At 43.3% G+C, this 19,782-nt stretch overlaps 1 protein-coding gene across 1 annotated transcript in view; it reads right to left on the bottom strand.

Annotated features, from left to right (window-relative positions):
- Positions 1–4,179, bottom strand: part of rxfp1 (relaxin family peptide receptor 1) — a 122,595-nt gene extending 118,416 nt beyond the window's left edge. Inside the window, exons 1-2 of the mRNA XM_043673942.2 lie at positions 4,117–4,179; positions 1,055–1,124 (exon numbers count right to left, since the gene is read on the bottom strand). Coding sequence (XP_043529877.2) covers positions 1,055–1,124; positions 4,117–4,179 — 133 coding nt within the window. The remainder of the gene's footprint in view (positions 1–1,054; positions 1,125–4,116) is intronic.
- Between the last annotated feature and the right edge of the window lie 15,603 nt (positions 4,180–19,782).

Genomic DNA, 19,782 nt, shown 5'->3' with positions numbered 1-19,782 from the left:
AACTTCAGGTCTCAGTGGGACATACATACACTGATCTACATATTACTAAAACAAGGCAAAGGCCTTTTTTTGCCTTTTCTCCTATTTAACAGCATTAATGGAAGGGGTGGGCAGAAGATGAGAGAGGAAATTAGGCAGGAATCCATTCACATGTCAGCCTTTGTCCAGTGTTAGTTTTCTAGAGGCTGTTCAAAAAAGGACTGAGGACGTTTTTGGCTTTGTGGGGCCAGGGATGAGAACAGATATTTAGGATGCAATTATGCATCTGTATCCATACTGGGACTAAATTGTATTTCAGTGTTCTATTCCTAGATAACTTAATAATTTCCACTTTAATAATGCTGCAAAAGATACATTAAATTGAAGCTTTTTTGTCTTGCACTCATAAGGACAATGCTCAAGAAATATTAAAATAAAAGGAAATCAATATTTTTACTGAATGATAGGACAATACTGATTGGTTGGCAAGAGGATTATCATTATATTCATATAAATATTCATTAGAAAAAGAGGCGGCACGGTTGCACAGTGGTTAGCACTGCTGCCTCACAGCGCCTGAGACCCGGGTTCAATTGCCGCCTCAGGCGACTGACTGTGTGGAGTTTGCACGTTCTCCCCGTGTCTGCGTGGCTTTCCTCCGGGTGCTCTAGTTTCCTCCCACAGTCCAAAGATGTGCAGGTCAGGTGAATTGGCCATGCTAAATTGCCCATAGTGTTAGGTAAGGAGTAAATGTAGGTTTCGCTTCGGCGGGTCGGTGTGGACTTGTTGGGCCGAAGGGCCTGTTTCCACACTGTAATGTAATCTAATCTAAAAAAAAAGAACACCACAATGCAGAAAGACATTTTTAAAAAAATCTGTAGAATGGTTATGTAACTGGCAAATATGTTTTGGTATAGAACACCATGAGGTACACATTTTTATAGGAAGAAGGCAGCCACATACTCCTCAGGAAATACAAGATCATTTTAACACACAATAAGAGAAGAGTTGGGGCCAAGTGAATTGTAAAAATGTTGTACATCGCAAACTCAATCCCATCTCGTCTCCAACTCACCCAGTTCTCTGAGGAGGATGTAAACATCATACAAAGGCAAAGGGGTGGAGATAGCGTAAAGGGCTAATACCTGATTATGAAAATAGTAACGATGTAAGAAATCATATGATGTGGAGAGATTCTGAGTAGAGATGTAATAGTGCAAACCTTGCACTAAGTCTAAATATGTAAAATGATTCATAGAATGTTGAAAAGGCCTTGGATTTCCCTCCAAACATTTCTCATTCATACACTTATCTAAGTGTCTTTTAAACATTGTAATTGTACCCATATCCATCAGTTCCTCTGGAAGTTCATTCCGCACACAAACCCCTCCCTGTGTAAAATAATTGCCCCATGTCTTTTTTAAATCTTTCTCCTCTTACCTTAAAAATATGGCCGTAGTCTTGAAAACCCCTACTCGAGGGAGAAAACACTTGCTGTTTGCCTTATTTATACCCTTCACGATTCTATAAATCTCTAAGGTCACCCCTCAACTTTCTTCATGCCAGTGAAGGTCCCAGGCTATCCAGCCTCTCCTTATAACTCAAACCCTCCATTCCCAGTAACCTCCTGGTAAATCTCTTCTGAATGCTCTCCAGATTAATATTATCTTTCCTATAACAGGGCAACCAGAACTGGACACAGTACTCCAAAACAGGCCTCACCAATTTCCAATACAACCTAACATAGCATCCAACTCCTATACTCAAAGGGTTGAGCAATGAAGGCAAATATGCTAAACACCTTCTTAGTCACCCTATCTATATGTGATGCAAACTTCAAAGAATTATGTACCTGCACCCCTAGGTCTCTCTATACTACAACACTGCCCAAGGTCCTACTTTTAATTGTATAAGTTCTGTCCTTGTTCATTTTACCATAATGCAATTCCTCACATTTATCCAAATTAAATAATATATACACTCAACCACCACCAAAACTTCCATGACAATAACAAATTTCCATTTATTAACAGACCTCAATAAGGGACACAGTCATCGAGCTCCCGAAAGGAATGGTTGCTATTAAGTATTATGGGGAATAAACAGGTTATTCTGAAAGGAGATGAGAAGTGGATATAGGTTTGCTCATTAAGCTGGAAGGTTCTCTTAGGGTGGGTGATGTCATTTCCTGTGGAGAAGTCACTTCCGGTTCCTTTTCTCAGGGGGTGTTTCTCAGGTAGAGTTCTGGTTGGAATGCTATGCTTCTTGGAATTCTTGGGCTTGTCCTCGGATGGATGTGTTGTCCCAGTTGAAGTGGTGTCCTTCCGTATCTGTATGGTAAGGATACTAGTGAGAGAGGGTCATGTCTTTTTGTGGCGAGTTGGTGTTCATGTATCTTGGTGGCTAGTTTTCTGCCTGTTTGTCCAATGTAGTGTTTGTTACAGTCCATGCACTTTCCAGCTCAGCGAGCAAACCTACATCCAAAACCTCAAAACTTGCTGAGATGAAAAGTTTTAGGAGAAATGATGAATGCCTTAACCACGCTGTTTATGGAACATGACAAAAAGTAACATAGTCTCCTACACCACCATACTGACTTCTTCTCTCCTAATGGCTCTGCCTTGCTCTAACCCTGCAGTAGTGATACGACCTTTCAGATTTTGACAATGCCGACTAGGATTGAGCAATCAACTTCACACAGACCCACTGACCTGCTCTCAATAACACAGCAGGTTCCCAATGGCTACTCAGGCTGTGCCCTCCTCTGGAATGTTCCCAAACCTGTCCACTAGATTGACTTCCAGATGGAGAACTTGTTAAAAGAGAAAGAAGCACTCTGAGTTAAAACTAATGGAATGTGGGGAAAACCTGGATTTCCAATGTCATGTTGGACTCAAAACTACTTCCCTTTACACAGATGCCGCTAATGCACATGGGATTTCCCCTACATGTTTTGCTTTTATTTCAGATGTCAACAATGGCATGTCTATCAGCATCCATTGTGAAAGGGAATGTGCACACTACTTGGGCATGGAAGCCTTATGGAGCAACAGAGAATTAGACTGCTAAATCAGCAGATATGTTGTAAATGTTTTTTTTTGTTTTATATCTTGTAGACCATTTCTGTCTGTGGAAGAAGCCTGCAAGATCTTGTGGGCTCCATTCACTTTGTTTGACTGTACAGGACACTGGCATCCTGTCAGCTTCTAGCTACAAATAATAGGGCAGGGGAATGGGAACAGGGAAATACCTAACAGACGTCACCATTCTGTTTGTCCCACCTTCTTATGTGGGGATCATTTACTAACTGCTGGCCCCAAAGGGTTGTCTGGCCAGACCACTGTTATTCGGTTTTGCCATTTTGTTCCCACACCATGCTTTTCTCACTGGAGATGAACTCCAGTTTCACTACAGATAACAAGAAAATAATTTTATAGGCAACAAGAGACTGGATTAATTTTTAACTGTCAAAACAGTATGATGGGGGGGATCTAAGATGGCGGCAATCTGAGGAGATCGCACTGCAGAGCTTTGCATCGCAGCAGGAACGGGATGGTCCTTTAACCCGCCCAACCCAGGTCATCAGAATTTCTTGGGACTCTGGAAAGATCATGGAGTCCCAAGATTCATCTAAAAATGAACTTACCTTTACTTTCAGCCATCCAGAGATGCCGAAAAAGGGAGGAGGAGCATCCAAGGCCGGGTCTGCAGTTCAGCCTGCAGCAGCCTCGGATCGATTACTCCCCGGACCTGGTGAACCGGCTCTTGAAGACTCATGAGATGCTGGGAAAACAGATTGAAGAAAAGCTGGCTCCAGTCTCTCTCATGCTGCAGAAGCATGAGCAGCAGCTGGGAAACCTGGAGAAGAGAACAGATGAGGTGGAGCACAGGGTCACATTGGCGGAAGCTGATGCCAGTTCATCCAAGGATGAGATCCAAGCCCTGAAGACACAGGCCCGTAATTTGCGTGGCCAAGTGGATGATCTTGAAAACAGGGGCAGAGAAAAAACATTCGGATCATCGGTCTGCCTGAGGGTAAGGAAGGTGAGCAGCCTGTGGAATTTGTTGAGGAATGGCTGTCGAAATTCCTTGATTTGGAGGCTGGCACGAGAGGATTTGAAGATAGAGAGGGCTCACCGGGTCACAGCGCGGAGATTGAGTCTGGGTCAACGTCCTCGTCCTCTCCTGGTGCGGTTCCATCATTACGGGATAAGGAGAGAGTCATGGAGGCTTCCAGAGTCCAGGGGAAGGATGGCTCATACCCGAAACGTTGATTCTCCTACTCCTTGGATGCTGCCTGACCTGCTGTGCTTTTCCAGCAACACATTTTCAGCTCTGATCTCCAGCATCTGCAGTCCTCACTTTCTCCTTTTTCCAGGGGAAGGATCCAAAGGCCCTAATTTACGAGGGCTCTAGGATCATGATTTTTCAGGACTTTTCAGCAGCTGTGATCCAGAAACGAAAATCTTACAACGGTGTCAAGAGAAGACTGAGGGAGTTCGGATTCAGTACTCACTGAGATCTCCAGCAGTGCTTTGGATCACCTTAGATGGATCCATACATCTCTTTGACACATTGGAGAAGGCAAGAAACTTTATGGACAAACTAACCTAATTTGAACAATTGTAGTATGTCTAAATAGTGTTGTTTGGGTATGTGTTCTTTTATTTTGTAAAAGAAACGGAGGAAATCCGGTTGGAGCTTTATTTTTCTTTTTTTTCCTCTATTGATAATAATTTGGTTTATACTATATCTGACAGTGGTGAAGATGTACATTTTCAATTTCTAAGTTAGGATATACCAAAGGATGGGTGGATATTTATTTGCCCTTTTTTTAATAAAATATATATTTTTTATTCATATTGATATTCTATGGGGAGTTTATTCTTTTCTGCTTGTGTTTGTGGTGCAGCTCTATCTGGGAGAAGTGAAGGTGGTTGGGATGGTTAGATGCCTACATATGGGCAGTTCGGGACGGGTAGTTACCCCTCCGGCCAGGGGGTGAGTTTCCCTACCCAGCGCTGTTGGTGCTTTATATGTTGGTTTGTTTTCTGGTTTTTGTTTTTTTATTTTTAATAATTTTGTAGATTTGTTAAATGTAGTGGTTTTAGTTTATGTAGTTTTTATATTTGGTGGATCACGTGACACAAAGGCTCAACAGTTTGTGGTTCGGGTTCCTCCTCTCTGGAATTTAAATGTAATTGCAGAAGATTATGGCCAATGATTTAATTAAATGGTGTATCTGGAATATCAAAGAAAGTCACTCGCCAATAAAGAGAAAGAAGGTACTCTTGAGTCTTAGAAAGGAGAAGGTGGATATTGCTTGATTACAGGAGACACATCTGGATGACAAGGAGCATCTGAAATTACAGCAGAATGGCTTTGACCGAGTTTAATTTTCATCATTTAATACCAGAAGTAGGGTAGTGGCTATATTGGTTAGGAAACATCTCCCATTTAAATTGTTGGAATGTGTTAAAGACACATCCGGGAGGTTTGTAATTCTTAAGGCCTTGATAAATGTGGAAGAATACTGTGTTTTAAATGTTTATTGTCTCTCAGCTCGTCCCCTTAAATTTTTGGTCGATGCTTTTTCTAAATTGATAGGTCTTGAGTGCCGGCACATCATTATAGTGGGATATTTTAACTGTCTCATGGATCCCACAGTAGACAGGTTGCCCAACGGTCCCTCGATACCCTCTGTATAAACTAAACAGTCTGTGTGGGGAATTAGGTTGGTGGACGTCTAGAGGAGTCTCCACCATACAGGTAGGGATTTCACGTTTTTCTCCAATCTGCACATGTCACACGAGGATTGATTTTTTTTTTCTGACCCCTGCGGTAACCCTGATCTGATGGCATCTTGAACAATTGGTAATATTACCATCTCTGATCATGCTCCAGTGTTAAGACTAAGAACGTTACAGTGGGTTCAAGGTACTGGCAAATGGATCCCTTTATCCTCATGGATAGTAAGTTGTGGAGAATTTCAGGCGTTCGTAGACATCAGCACAGGCTTGGTTGATAGGCAAATACTCAGCATACCTTGCCAGAAAGAGGAGTGCCCCACAAACCATTACTGCGATTAGGGAAGGGTCTGGGAACCTAACATGTGATTCTAAAAAGATTAATGTGGCGTCCCAAAGATTTTACTCTAAGTTATACTAATCTGAGGATTGTGAGGAGGGGCAGGCCAAAATGGAATCCTTTTTTAGAGATCTGAAGCTCCCGGGTGTGACTCCCAAACAACAGTCCTTTCTCAATGCCCCATTATCAGAGCAAGAAGTGCAGGAAGCTGTGAGGCAGCTTCAGAGTGGAAAGGCATCCAGTCCTGATGGACTTCCCAGTGAATTCTATAAGGAATTTATAAGTGTACTGTCAGGCCCGATGCTGAAAATGTTTAATGATTCATACAGTCATGACTGTCTCCCACCATCTCCGAGAGAGGCCAATATTTCACTTATCCTTAAAAAAGGGAAGGACCCGGAAGACTATGCTTCATACAGGCCCATCTTGCTCTTAAATGTGGACTTTAAAATCTTCTCTAAGACTCTTGCATTAAGGCTGGAGATTGTGTTACCTTCTATTATTAAAGAGGATCAGATGGGCTTTATAAAGGGTCATAGATCCTCCAATAATGTTAGGAGGCTGCTTAACATAATTCAACCATACCAACAGCAGTCAATACAGGGATTGGTGATTTCTTTAGGTGCAGAGAAGGCCAGACCGAGTTGAGTGGCTGTACCTTTTCTATACTCTAGAGCGATTTGGTTTGGGCAAAGTCTTCACTAGATGGGTAAAGATTCTCTACAGTGTACCTCTCGCAGTGGTCATTACCAACGGGGTATGATCAAGCAATTTTAATATTTTTAGGGGCAGCCGGCAGGGCTGTTCCCTTTCACTATTGCCTTTTACGTTGGTGATTGAACCATTGGCAGAGGCCATTCGTGGGGATCCCAATATATTAGCTCCAGAAGTGGGTCAAAATTACATAAGATCTCGTTGTATGCAGACGATGTCCTAATTTTTTTTGACAAATCAGTACCTCACCTGATACAATGCATTCACGCATTTGGTGCTTTTCAGGGTATAAGATTAATTTTGCTAAATCAGAGGCTATGCCTATGGGTGGTTTTACGAAGGAGCTGGCTTTTGAGGGTGACTATAGATTCCCATTTAGGTGGTCATAGCGGGGGTTTTGTGTATTTGGGCATATTCATTACTCCAGTTCTGGATTGGCTGTTTAAAGCCAATTTTATTCAACTATTTGGAAAAATTAAACAAGATCTTCAAAGCTGGGAGACACTTCCAGTCTGGTGGTTGAGTCGGATAGTGCTTATTAAGATGAATATTCTCCCTTGTTTGTTATACCCTATATGGATGCACCCCCTGATTTTCAAGAAACAAACACTTGAGACTGGCTGGTTCAGCTCCTTTATTTGGCATCGTAAGTGGCCCCTCATTAAATTAGCCAAACTGCAGTTGCCTCACAGATTGGGGGGAGCGGATCTTCCAGACATTAAAAATTACCAATTAAGCTCGCTTTTGACCAACGGAGTGATTGGGTTTGTGGGGACCCTCTTTCAGTATGGCTAGATATCGAAGCCTCTCAGGCAAGATACTCCCCTTACCAGTTTTCTGTTTTTGGACAAGATGAGGACAGTTAGAGAATATTGCCATAACCCAATAGTCATCGATACTATTAAAGCATGGAGGGCAATTCGGTAGAGGGAAGGTAATATTGACAAAACATCTTTGTTTACACCTTTAGTGGATATGCTAGGTTTTCAACCGGGTATGAGACACTCAGGATTTAAACGTTGAGCAGCTAGGGGTGTGTCTTGCATGGGTGATTTAGTTGAGGGAGAAGTAATGTCCTCCGATCAGTTAGTATGGAAGTACGAGTTATCTAATTGAGACCGCTTTTGCTTTTTTTCAAGTTAGGGATTTTATTAAAAAAAAACACACTTTTGACTGATCCCTGCAAATCTGACATGGAAAGGGGGGTGCTCAGGGCTAAGAGTACACTCTCTGTCAGTACTTTATATCATCAATTGAGGTCTGATCGACTCTGCAAGATGTGGGAAAGAGAGCTGAGTGTTGAAGTTTCCTCAGAGGCATGGGAGGATATTTGGGAGAATGCAAAGAAGATATCAATTTGCAATAGGACCCATGCTTTACAGTTGAAGATTCTCCACAGGGTCCACTTGGCTCCAGACCATTTGTCAAAATTTAAAACAGGGGTATCTTCAACATGTCCCACGTGCAAGGTTTGTACAGGCACTCTTATCCATTGTCTTTGGTCTTGTGATAGGCTTCAAACATATTGGAGTGCTGTGGCGGGTGCAATGGAGAGTATTTTGGGTGAAGGGGTGAAGAAGGACCCTATCTCTCTCCTTTTGGGCTTACCCACTGTAACTCCTGCAGACATGCATAAAAAAAAACTTATCAATATTCTCACATTCTGTGCACGAAAGAATATCTTGCTAGGTTGGATATCCGAAACCCCCCCCTCCACAAGCCTGTCGGGCTGGTGGAAAATTGTTATGATGCACAACCCCTTGGATTTTCTCACAAATATGGTACACTACAAAACTGAGAATTTTTACAAGACATGGCAGGCCTCTTTGGAATACCTGGACACAGATTTATCTGCCACACTAACAAGGGCTTTCATATAGCCGTTAACGATTGTGTTTCACGAGTCCAATATCCAGAGAGGAGGAACTGTGAATGTATGAGTGTTTTGTTTGGCTGGGCTGAGTTATTAATATTTATTTGTTTGTTGTTGGTTATTTATTTAGTTAAATAGCTAGTTTAGATTTTTTTTATTTTTATATTTTTCTATATATGTTTATACATTTGTACAGGAGGATGGGTTGGGGATTTTTTTATTATTTGGGTTTATTTTTGTACTGTTTTGAATTGCATTGTTTTGTACTTGTAATATTAAAAAATCTTTTTCTCAATAAAAATATACTATTTTAAAAGAAACAGTATGATGAGTTGTTAATAGGAATGTAGAATGTAGGGATGACTATGACATAGAAAATAAAAACAATTTTTTTTGGAGTGTGCTGAGCTCCAAAAGTCTGTTTGCTTTCTCTTCCACTTTTAGAACTTGTTTGAATATAGATATCTTAGACTGTTTCCTTTGTCTAGTGCCACGAGGCAGACGAAGCACTTGGTCATTTTGGTTTCTACGGCTAGGTTTTCCTAGAACAGGTCCCCCAGCCAGCGTGAAGGGCAAGGCTCCATTTGCAGACACATCAGATTTGGTCAGCCACAAGACTCTCCCACTCTTACCATCTTCCATTGGCACATTAGAAGGATTTAAAGATTGATGATTAGCTTGATTGGGAGCATTGTCAAGCCATGGAGACAAAATCAAATTTGGAACTGCTGGCTCAAATGGGAGGGATGCTACCCACCAAGCTGCAATACTTCCTGAGCATAGGGAAAGAGAAATCATGCAATGCTTTCAAATAAGGGGCATTGTCAACTATTATATTTCTACTTGGATGAATTAAATTGGGTCACACCTAAGTTCTGAACTTCTCTGAATTGAGGTTGACGCATATCATTTATGAGCAATTATTCGTTTCTAACTGTTAGCAACAATTTAAACAATTCATTTGCACCTCAAACAGAAATTTATGAGCAGCAAATGTTTTTAGGTTATGTAGACTTATCACTTCTTAAAACCTGTTATATTGGCCAATATACTTTGAAACTGACTGAGGCACTGTAATAAAGTCATGAACACTCATGTAGAATCACTGAGAAGGCAATAAATTCTTACGTACCTTTGTTCACTAATATTGGAACTTTGTGTTCTTTATACTTATTTCAAATAAATAGATTGATTTACCAATTATAATGGCCTCATTGTTATTAAAATTAATGGGATAAGATTCATGTCCATGAAGTCTAGGCCAACATTTTATATATTTTGTGGCAGTATTTACAATATTTTCTTGGCAGTAAGTGAATATGGAAAACTGAGGGTATGATGACTAGTGATATTTCTCACAGGAACCTTCATTCACTGTATCAACAACTTTTTATTGGCTATTATAGAATCATAGAATCCCTACAGTTTGGAAGCAGGCCCTTTGCCCCAACAGGTCAACACCGACCCTCCAAACAGTAACCCACGCAGACTCATTCCCCTACCCTATTATCTTATATTTGCCTCTGACTAACGCACATAACCTACACATCCCCAAAAACTCAGGGCAATTTAGCATGGCTAATTCACCTAATCTGCACATCTTTGGATTGTGGGACAAAATTGGAGTACCCGGAGGAAACCTACGCAGGCACAGGGACAATCTCCACACTGCACACAGTCACCCGAAGTTGAAATCAAACCTGGGTCCCTGGTGCTGTGAGGCAGCATGCTAACCACTGAGCCACCGAACTCGACATTCCAAGGTCTCTTTGTTTAAGAACACTCTCTAGGACCTTACCATTAAATGTTTAAATTCTACTATGATTTGCTTTTCCAAAATTCAGCTTATCATATTTATCTAATCAACCGAATATTAAAATAGGGTTCCACAGACAACCCCAGTAAACCAGCAATCCGCCTGCCCCTTCCACCTTCCACATTTTGGCCACGGAAAGGCAGCCCTCCCCCATGCCCCTTCTGGTTCTAGGTCCACCCTGACGTACCTCCCTGCTGCCTCTAGGACAGCCCATCCCGGGATGATAGCAATCAGGACAGCCTACCTACATTCCTGCTTCTCAGTCCGCCCCAATGCACCATCCGGTTCTCGGGCTGCCCTTTCCATCTTCCAGCCACCTGTAGGATAGCCTGTCCCTAAAACTTCCCAGGACTATAGCGCTATGGATGGCCTACCCACCTTCTGGCTCTCGTGGTTGCCTACTTGCCTTCTGGCTCTCAGTCCACCCTTACCTGTCTCTATGTGCCATCCAGCCAGGTCTGGGACAGCCTGTTCCAATACTTCCCCGTGACGATGGCGCTCAGGATAGCCCACACACCTCTCAGCCGCTCCTACGCACCTTCTGGCTCTTGGTCTGCCCTGACATACCTTCCCGCTACTTCTAGGAAAGCCCGTCCAGTCCTTCCAAAGGACGACAGCGCTCAGGACAGTCTGCCCACCCTCTAGGGCTCAAGGAGTGACAGCTTTCAGAACAACCTACTCACTGTCTGGCTCACAGTAAGGCCTGCCAGACCCAGGGACACAAAAGACACTGTGCAGGTGATAAAACCAACCATCAAAAAAGTTGAGTCCATTACCAAACCAAAGTCCACAGCCAAAGGCGGAGTCCACTCCAGAATGCAATGAATGTACACCTCACAGCACACAGACAAGATGTTCAGTCTCTACAGTGGCCTGGTCCACCCACAGAGACACAATCAATTTGTAAAAGTGCAGCTGAGGTATAGGGACTCAGTCCTAACACAAAAAAGGTGAGAACACAGCAAAAGAAATTGCAAATATAAACACCGTAGTGCAAAGGCCAAGTCCTGCTACAAAATCATCACTGTACTTGCTCAAAAAACAAAAAGAGTAACACACAGACTGCAACCAGCCAGTGAAATGAAACAAAAAGAGAACTGAAATATAACAGTAGACAGTGGCAGTGTGACCAGCCAGCGCAATTCTCAAAAAAAAATAACAGTAACACATTGATTGTGTGACCAGCCAGTTCAGGAATCAGTCATCTGATCTGAGGAGATTCTAATATCCTTGTTAGTTTTTTTTTAAATTCAACGTTATATAAATTGTTAACCATTAATGTGCGACGTCTATTGCCAATCAAAAAAACTACAAAGAATTAGGGTCCCAAAAACAAATGTGCTATTCTTTTGAAAGAAACAAAACTGTAAGCCCTAAATGCTGAATCTCACATGTACTTATTGCTACTAAGGAGCATTATCATGTGTTGTGGAAATGTAGCAGCAAACATGAGAGTAAAAGCTGTAATGCAGCATGGCAAATCAAAAAAGTAGCAAAGAGAAACTATCCAAATCTTTCAGTTCCACTGAATCATCCCTCACTCTTGAGTTGCATACACTGTGTATGTGAGGCCAGCATATTCCCCAGATACTTTCTCATTAACCCATTGATAGATGTTCCTACATTCTCCTGGAGCAACTGAAACTTGAACCCAGGTCTCGTGGCCCATCCCATATGACAATCCAGATTATTTTAGTACTTGCAGTTGTGTGCACAACCAAGATATTGGAGCTATGGAAAGATTTATGAAACTCTTATTAGGAACGAGAGGTCATAGTTAAAAAAAAAAGGTGGAGAAAAGTTGAGCCATTTAGAATCAGAGTCATAGAGCTGTACAGCATGGAAACAGACCCTTCGGTCCAACTTGTGCAGGCCGAGCAGATATCCTAAACTAATCTCGTCCCATATCCCTCTAATCCCTTCATATCTAGTTGCCTTATAAATATCGCAATTGTATCAGCTTCCACCACTTCCTCTGGCAGCTCATTCCATTCACGCACCATGCTCTGCATGTAAACGTTGTCCCCAGGACTCTTTTAAATCTTTCACTGCTCACCCTAAACCTAAGCCTTCTAGTTTTAAACTTCCACACCCTAGGAAAAAGACTATTACTATTCACCCTATCCATGCCCCTCGTGATTTTATAAATCTCCATAAAGGTCACCCCTCAGCCTCAGATGCTCCAGGGAAAATCGACCCAGCCTATTCAAAGTTAAAAATCACACAACACCAGGTTATAGTCCAACAGGTTTATTTGGAAGTACCAGCTTTCGGAGCGCAGCTCCTTGATTCACCTGGTGAAGGAGTAGCGCTCCAAAAGCTGGTACTTGTAAATAAACCTGTTGGACTATAACCTGGTGTTGTGTCATTTTTAACTTTGTACACCCCAGTCCAGCACAGGTATCTCCAAATCAAGCCTATTCAGCCTCTCCTTACAGCTCAAACACTCCAACCCTGGCAACATACTTGTAAATCTTTTCTGAACCCTTTCAAGTTTCATAACATCCTTCCTATGGCAGTGAGACCAGAATTACATGCAAATATTCCAAAAGTTGCCTAACCAATGTCCTGTACCACTGCAGCATGACCTCCCAACTCTTATACTCAATGCACAGATCAATAAACACTGACAATTTTTACAAGTACAGGGAACATACGCAATTGAGGTTTTTACAATACTGAGTAACTTTGACAGGGTGCAACTTGTCCCTAAAGCTATTCATTCAGGGTACTTAAATTACATAATTTGAGACTTTCTTTCAGACTTCAGGATGAATTTTAAGCCTCCTCTTTTGGGAAGCAGGGGAGCAGAACATATCAAGCCAGGCATCTCCACACCAAGCTTGTAATCTTCTAAATTGTTTTGAACATAATCTCCTCTCTGAAATGATAAGAGCAACACACATAGGAATACAGGGTTGTCTATTAAAATATGCAAGTTATGATATCAAATGGAAACTGACTACAATTTCAACAAGATATCTGTGTGGTGAAGCTTTTCTGGTCAACCTAATGGTGAAGAATAAGGCAACACTAGAACAAACCCAAAAGATTAAAAGTCCCTTTTCATTTTTGAAAAATTTCTTCCTGTCAAAGCAGCAGGAAGAAGGTCCTGCTCGATTCAACAAAGGAAAGTTAAACCCCCCATAGCTAATGCTCTTCAACACTCCCTGATTGTGAGGTTCTCTTGAACACCCATCAGCCACTTAACCAAGTGCAGAGAAGCATTTCTCACATCACCAGCAGTGGTCACCTACCATCCAACACTCTATTCCTGTTTGAACCTCTGTCCTAACCACACAATTAATTCTGTTTGGATACTGCGTGCATCTTTGATTAGACAAGCACGCACCCTCAAGAGATTTATGGGATTACAGCAATGTGACAAATATTTTGTAAAGCAGTAGTTCCCAACCTCTGCTGTATCAAGATACACTTCAGTGAGACAAAAAATTTCATGCCACACTATTTTTTTCAGCTGCCATAAAAGGCATATTAATTTGCATTTACTATGGCTAATGACCTTACTAGAGGGGTTTGGAACATCGCACAGCAAACTTTGTTTTAACACGCTTCTTTATGGGCGGCACGGTGGCACAGTGGCCTCACAGCGCCAGAGACCCGGCTTCAATTCCAGCCTCAGGCGACTCTCTGTGTGGAGTTTGCACGTTCTCCCCGTGTCTGCGTGGGTTTCCTCTGGGTGCTCCGGTTTCCTCCCACAGTCACAAAGATGTACGGGTCAGGTGAACTGGCCATGCTAAGCCCGTAGTGTTACGTTAAAAGGGGTTAATGTAGGGGTATGGGTGGGTTGCGCTTCGGCGGGTCGGTGTGGACTTGTTGGGCCGAAGGGCCTGTTTCCACACTAATGTAATGTAATCTAAAATACATTAATGAACCAGCACTCTTAATAAACCCGTTAAAAAAAAGATCCTAAATACCACGATAGGAGTCTTTTCATGTAACGTATAACACTGATGTGTATATCCCCAACATTATATTTGTTACTTACTCTGTGTGTTTTACATTGATTTTAGGAAATGTGTTGATGTTTTCACGTAGGTTTTTTAAGGGGTGTTAATACCTCAAACTAAACCCTGCTTGGGCAGTGTGGGATATAAATGAATTAATGTTATTTCTGCAACTATAAATTCTGATACAGAACAGGAATGAGAAAATATATATTCAGCAAAAAGAAAGGATATGTTAGCATGAGACGTGATTACAGAACAATGGTGGATGTATGGGCAAACAGGAAAAATATCTGTTTCCCCACTTGCACGGAGACACAGGAACTAACCCTAATCAAAGAGGTCAGAGTGGCCTCTGGATAGAAGTAGATGCTGATAGAAGAAAAGATATGCCTAATCAATAACCTACGGTAGACTGACGTCAAACACCCTTATGGGAGTCAGAGATAAGAGTTTGTCACGGACAAGACAGGATAAACAGAAGTTGTGGGATAAGTCTTAAGGAAATGAGTGACGTAAGCAAAGCAGGGAACAAACAATGGAATAAGGAAAACATATGGGAAAAAACTGTATAAATTGCAAGAGTTTGTTGGGGTTTACTATGCATTTGTCATTGCCGTACCTGGCAATTAGACAAGGCACCCACTTGCAAGTGTACAAATAAACGACTCTGATTCAGATATTTGGTCTCGGACTGAAATTATTAAAGTGAGTGAGCTTTTGTTTCTCACAGGCAGGGTTTACTGCGAACCCCTTGATTATCTGGAATATTTAATCAACTGACACACTCCTGGATCCAGAGGTGCCGATTAAAAAAACGTTTCAAAGAAGGGTTAAAAGCATTAGTGCTGAAAATCCGCTAGAAAAATACACCATTTTCCACTGTGAGCATAGACACATTTTTAAAATCTGCGCAACTGAAGTATTTGCCAACTCTCTCTCTTCCAGGAGAGAGATTTAGGGAAAGAGGCCACCCCCTGACCCTGACCCTGAAAATCCAAAGACCAGTGAGCTCTCGTTATATTGTGTCTGTGAGAGGTAATTTCGGTTTAAACTTTAAGATGTGCCTGGACCACAGACTGATCTATAATAAAAGACAAAACTTTTGTTTCTTTTCTAACAACCATTTTATATACTCAAAAGTAGAATAGTTTAAATTGTGCAGAATGCTGACAATTTGTGAGCGATAGTAAAAACAAGCAGGCTCTTGATTGATGAAGCCATTCACACAGCAGGGAAGGATAAGTCCTTGACTGATAAGACTCCAGGATGGGAGAACGACTTGAGACATCTGTTTCAGATTAAAGCCTTTGACTGATAAGACTACAGGGTGAGAAAAACAACAAACTTTGGAGACTCTGGAGCCTTTTGTTGCAGACTTTGTGATAAAAATAATGATGTTTTTAAGAATGTGAACCTCATGGCTTGTTGGAGCCAAGGAGAGGAGGGACTTGTGCTATATATAATGGAGACTTTGTAAGCCTCAGCGCGCCTTTTCTTTAAGGGTGCCCGACTCTGCAGACTTGACTTGTTAATAAAACTTTGTTTTCCTGAATTTGTCTAGAGCGATTATTGAGAAGCGATTTTCGTTTCTACCAATTTGGGGGCTCGTCATCCGGGATCAACACTCCGGCCGCAAGGGGAGTTGAGGAAGGATATCGGAGAAGGTGCACCCTGCTGAGTTCAGCAGTCCCTGATTCCTTGCTTGTCGCCCCGCGCGGCTTGAGCGAGTGATATCCGGGAGGCTCAGGAAAACAAAGGAGGGGTGTACCCGAGGCAGTGGGGACGGTTAACGATCGAGTAATTTCGGTGCACCGAACCCAGGTAAGAAAAAACTTGCGGGGACCGTGTTTCCGGAGGACTGGGTACCTACGGGGTGCCTGTGGATTTTTTCTACAGAGACGTGGGACTCAGGAATCTAGAGACCGGGGCTCGCCTGTGAGGGATTTTGCAGAGACCGTGTTTGAGGAGGAACGTGTACCTACGGGGTGCCTGTGATTTGTGTCACAGAGACGTAGGACACAGGAATCCAAAGACCGGGGGTGCCTGCAAAGGAACCTGGGCGATCATGGGACTGAAGGTCCGGGAATTGGCTACATTGTGATAGATTATCATGGGAAAAATACGAAGTCCTCGGAAATGGGAAATAAGGGATCTAAGGTGATTAAGGGAAAGGTAGGCTTAAACAGGGACAATGACACATACCCCGGGGTACCTGACGATAGTCCGTTAGGGAAAATGCTAAATAATTGGGATCAGGGTGGAAGAAAGGGAAAATCTAAAAGGAAGATGGTAAAATACTGTCAAAAGTGGTCCCAGAAACCTATTCAGGGCGACTCAGTGTGGTGGCCTAGATTCGGTACTGACGAAGACTGGGTCCGGCAAGCCCTCATTTTATATGTCAATTCAAAACCTGATGTTAATCTGGAAGAAAGTGATTATGCCCTTTGTTGGCTGCCGGTTACGATATCTTGCCAAATGCAGGTAACTAATAAAGACTCGAAAGGGCAGAAAGAATGGGACCCTTTAGATCACTTACCGCCGCCCTACGTGACCCCGTCTGCCCCACAGAATGTTCCTTCGGGTGACGACGATTCAGGGGAAGGGGAAGAAAATGGGGAGGAACCACCAGGTGCCTCAGGAGTACAGACTAGATCTCAAGCTGAAAAGAGTCACAGACGGAACTCTGTCCCGATTGCAAGAATGAATCCACTCCGGGAAGTGCCCATGGGAGGCGAGGAAGGAAGGACGGGATATGTGAACGTTCCCTTGACGAGTACTGAAGTACGGAATTTCAGGAGGGAGATGAAGGGTCTACTAGAGGACCCCATGGGACTTGCTGAACAATTGGATCAGTTCCTGGGTCCGAATACTTACACGTGGGAAGAGATGTGTTCCATCATGAAAACATTGTTCTCTAGCCAGGAGCGTCAGATGATACGACAAGCTGCGCTCTTGGTCTGGGAGAGAGAGGGGGGAGAAGGAGGGGAGCAGAAGTTTCCCCTCACCGACCCAGAGTGGGATAAGAACACGGAGGGAGGACGGCGCAACATGAGAGACATGCGGGAATATTGGATAAAAGGAATAAGACACGCAACCCCGAAGGGGCACAATTTTACCAAGGCCTTTGGTAATCATCAAAACCCGGAGGAAACCCCTACGGACTTCCTAGACAGGATTAGGAAGAATTTGCAGCAGTTTGCTGGGGTGGACCCTGAGACGGATGTGGGGCAACAACTCATACGGGTAGAGTTTGTATCAAAAGCCTGGCCGGACATACGAAAGAAGTTAGAGAAAATGGATGATTGGGATAGTAAATCTTTAAGTGAATTACTACGGGAGGCGCAAAAGGTGTTTGTGAGAAGGGACAATGAGAAGCAAAAGAAGGCGACAAAGATAATGATGCAAACGGTGCAACAAATGACAGCTGGAAGAAAGGAAAAGGGAGAGCTGTGGCAGAAACAGGAAAGGGGAGAGTCGTGGCAAGAGCAGAGGAAAAGAGAACCATGGCCGGAACAAAGGAAGAGTGGAGGAACGCGAGACCGCGACAGGGAAACGAAGAGGACACTCAGATGTTACTATTGTAATGAAGAGGGACATTTTAAACGGGAGTGCTCCCGCTACAAGCAGGAGGTGAGGTCGTACGCCCTGATGGAGGAAGATTAGGGAGGTCGGGGGTTCCTACCCTTGGGGCAAAAGGACTATCGACAGGAACCCCTGGTAAACTTGAAAGTAGGGCCCCAAGGATCGGAGATCACATTTATGGTGGACTCGGGAGCCGAAAGATCAAGTATAATCCAAATACCCCCCGGCACCCGAGCAGGAGGAAAAGTTATGGGGGTATCTGGAATTGGAGGACAGAAATTACAAGTCCCAGTGGTGGAGGACATGGAAATTGGATATGAAAACAGAACTACTAAACGAGACCTCCTTCTACTGCCATCGGCGGGGTTTAATTTGTTAGGAAGAGACTTGCAGGTCAAACTCGGGATCGGAACGGTACCAAGTAACGGGGAAATGGTGGTAAGGTTGTTCGCCCTCACCGAAGAAGATGATCAACAAATAGACCCGGAAGTTTGGTACCGAGAGGGGAACAGAGGGGGTCTAAACATCAAACCTCTCCAAATCACCATGTTACCAGGAAGAGGCCCGGTAAGAAGGAAACAATACCCGATTGCTATGGAAGGACGGGAGGGGTTACAACCTGTGATAGAAAGATTAATCACAGATGGACTACTGGAGGAATGCATGTCCCCTTTCAATACTCCAATACTCCCTGTGAGGAAGCCGGACGGGACATATAGGCTGGTGCAAGACTTGCGGGGGTTGAATGAAGTAGTCCAGGCTAGATACCCGGTGGTACCTAATCCCTACACGTTAATGAGTAAAATTCCCCCCGAACATGAATGGTTCAGCGTAATAGATCTGAAGGATGCTTTCTGGAGTTGCCCCCTTGACGAAGAAAGTCGGAACCTTTTTGCCTTTGAATGGGAGAATCCCTTCACAGGACGAAAGCGACAGTTAAGATGGACGGTCTTGCCGCAGGGATTCACGGAGTCACCCAATTTGTTTGGACAAATACTGGAGCAGATCTTAGGAGGATTTCAGTGTAACGCGGAGAATCAATTGCTCCAATATGTCGATGATCTCTTACTCTCAGGACCAAGAGAAGAGGAGGTACGAGCAGACACCGTTGCCCTGTTGAACTTCCTGGGGAAACAGGGTCTACGCGTCTCCAGGACAAAACTCCAGTTTGTGGAGCGAGAAGTAAGATATCTGGGCCATCAAGTCAGTAAGGGGCACCGCCGTATCACGCCAGAACGAATATCAGGAATTACGAGTATGCCAATACCCAGGACGAAGAAGGAAGTCAGACAATTCCTGGGACTAGTAGGGTATTGCCGGATATGGATTGAAAGTTACACCACTTTAGTAAAATTTTTGTACGACAAACTGGGACAAGAAGGACAAAAGGTGGACTGGTCAGATGAGGAGGAGCAGCGATTTAATATTATTAAAAATAAACTGATTCGAGCTCCGGTATTGGCTTTACCCACCCTGAAGGAACCGTTCCAGTTATATGTTAATAGCGCCGGCGGAATTGCCCAGGGTGTGCTCACTCAGCTGCGGGCAGGGAAACGTCAGCCGGTTGCATTTTTGTCAAAAATGTTAGACCCTGTGTCATGTGGATGGCCGACCTGTATACAGGCAGTGGCAGCTACGGCAATGTTAGTAGAAGAGGCCCGGAAACTTACCTTTGGAGGAAGGTTCACAGTATACTCCCCACATTCGGTTAGTGCCATACTGGCTCAAAAGGCTCACCGCTGGTTAACAGACTCTCGCAT

Source organism: Chiloscyllium plagiosum, unplaced genomic scaffold, assembly GCF_037043375.1.
Source record: "Chiloscyllium plagiosum isolate Xiang-an unplaced genomic scaffold, Cpla_swu_hap1 HiC_scaffold_36, whole genome shotgun sequence".
Lineage (NCBI taxonomy): Eukaryota > Metazoa > Chordata > Chondrichthyes > Orectolobiformes > Hemiscylliidae > Chiloscyllium > Chiloscyllium plagiosum.
The sequence above is the reverse complement of the archived record's forward strand: the minus strand, read 5'-3'. Positions and strand labels throughout refer to the sequence as shown.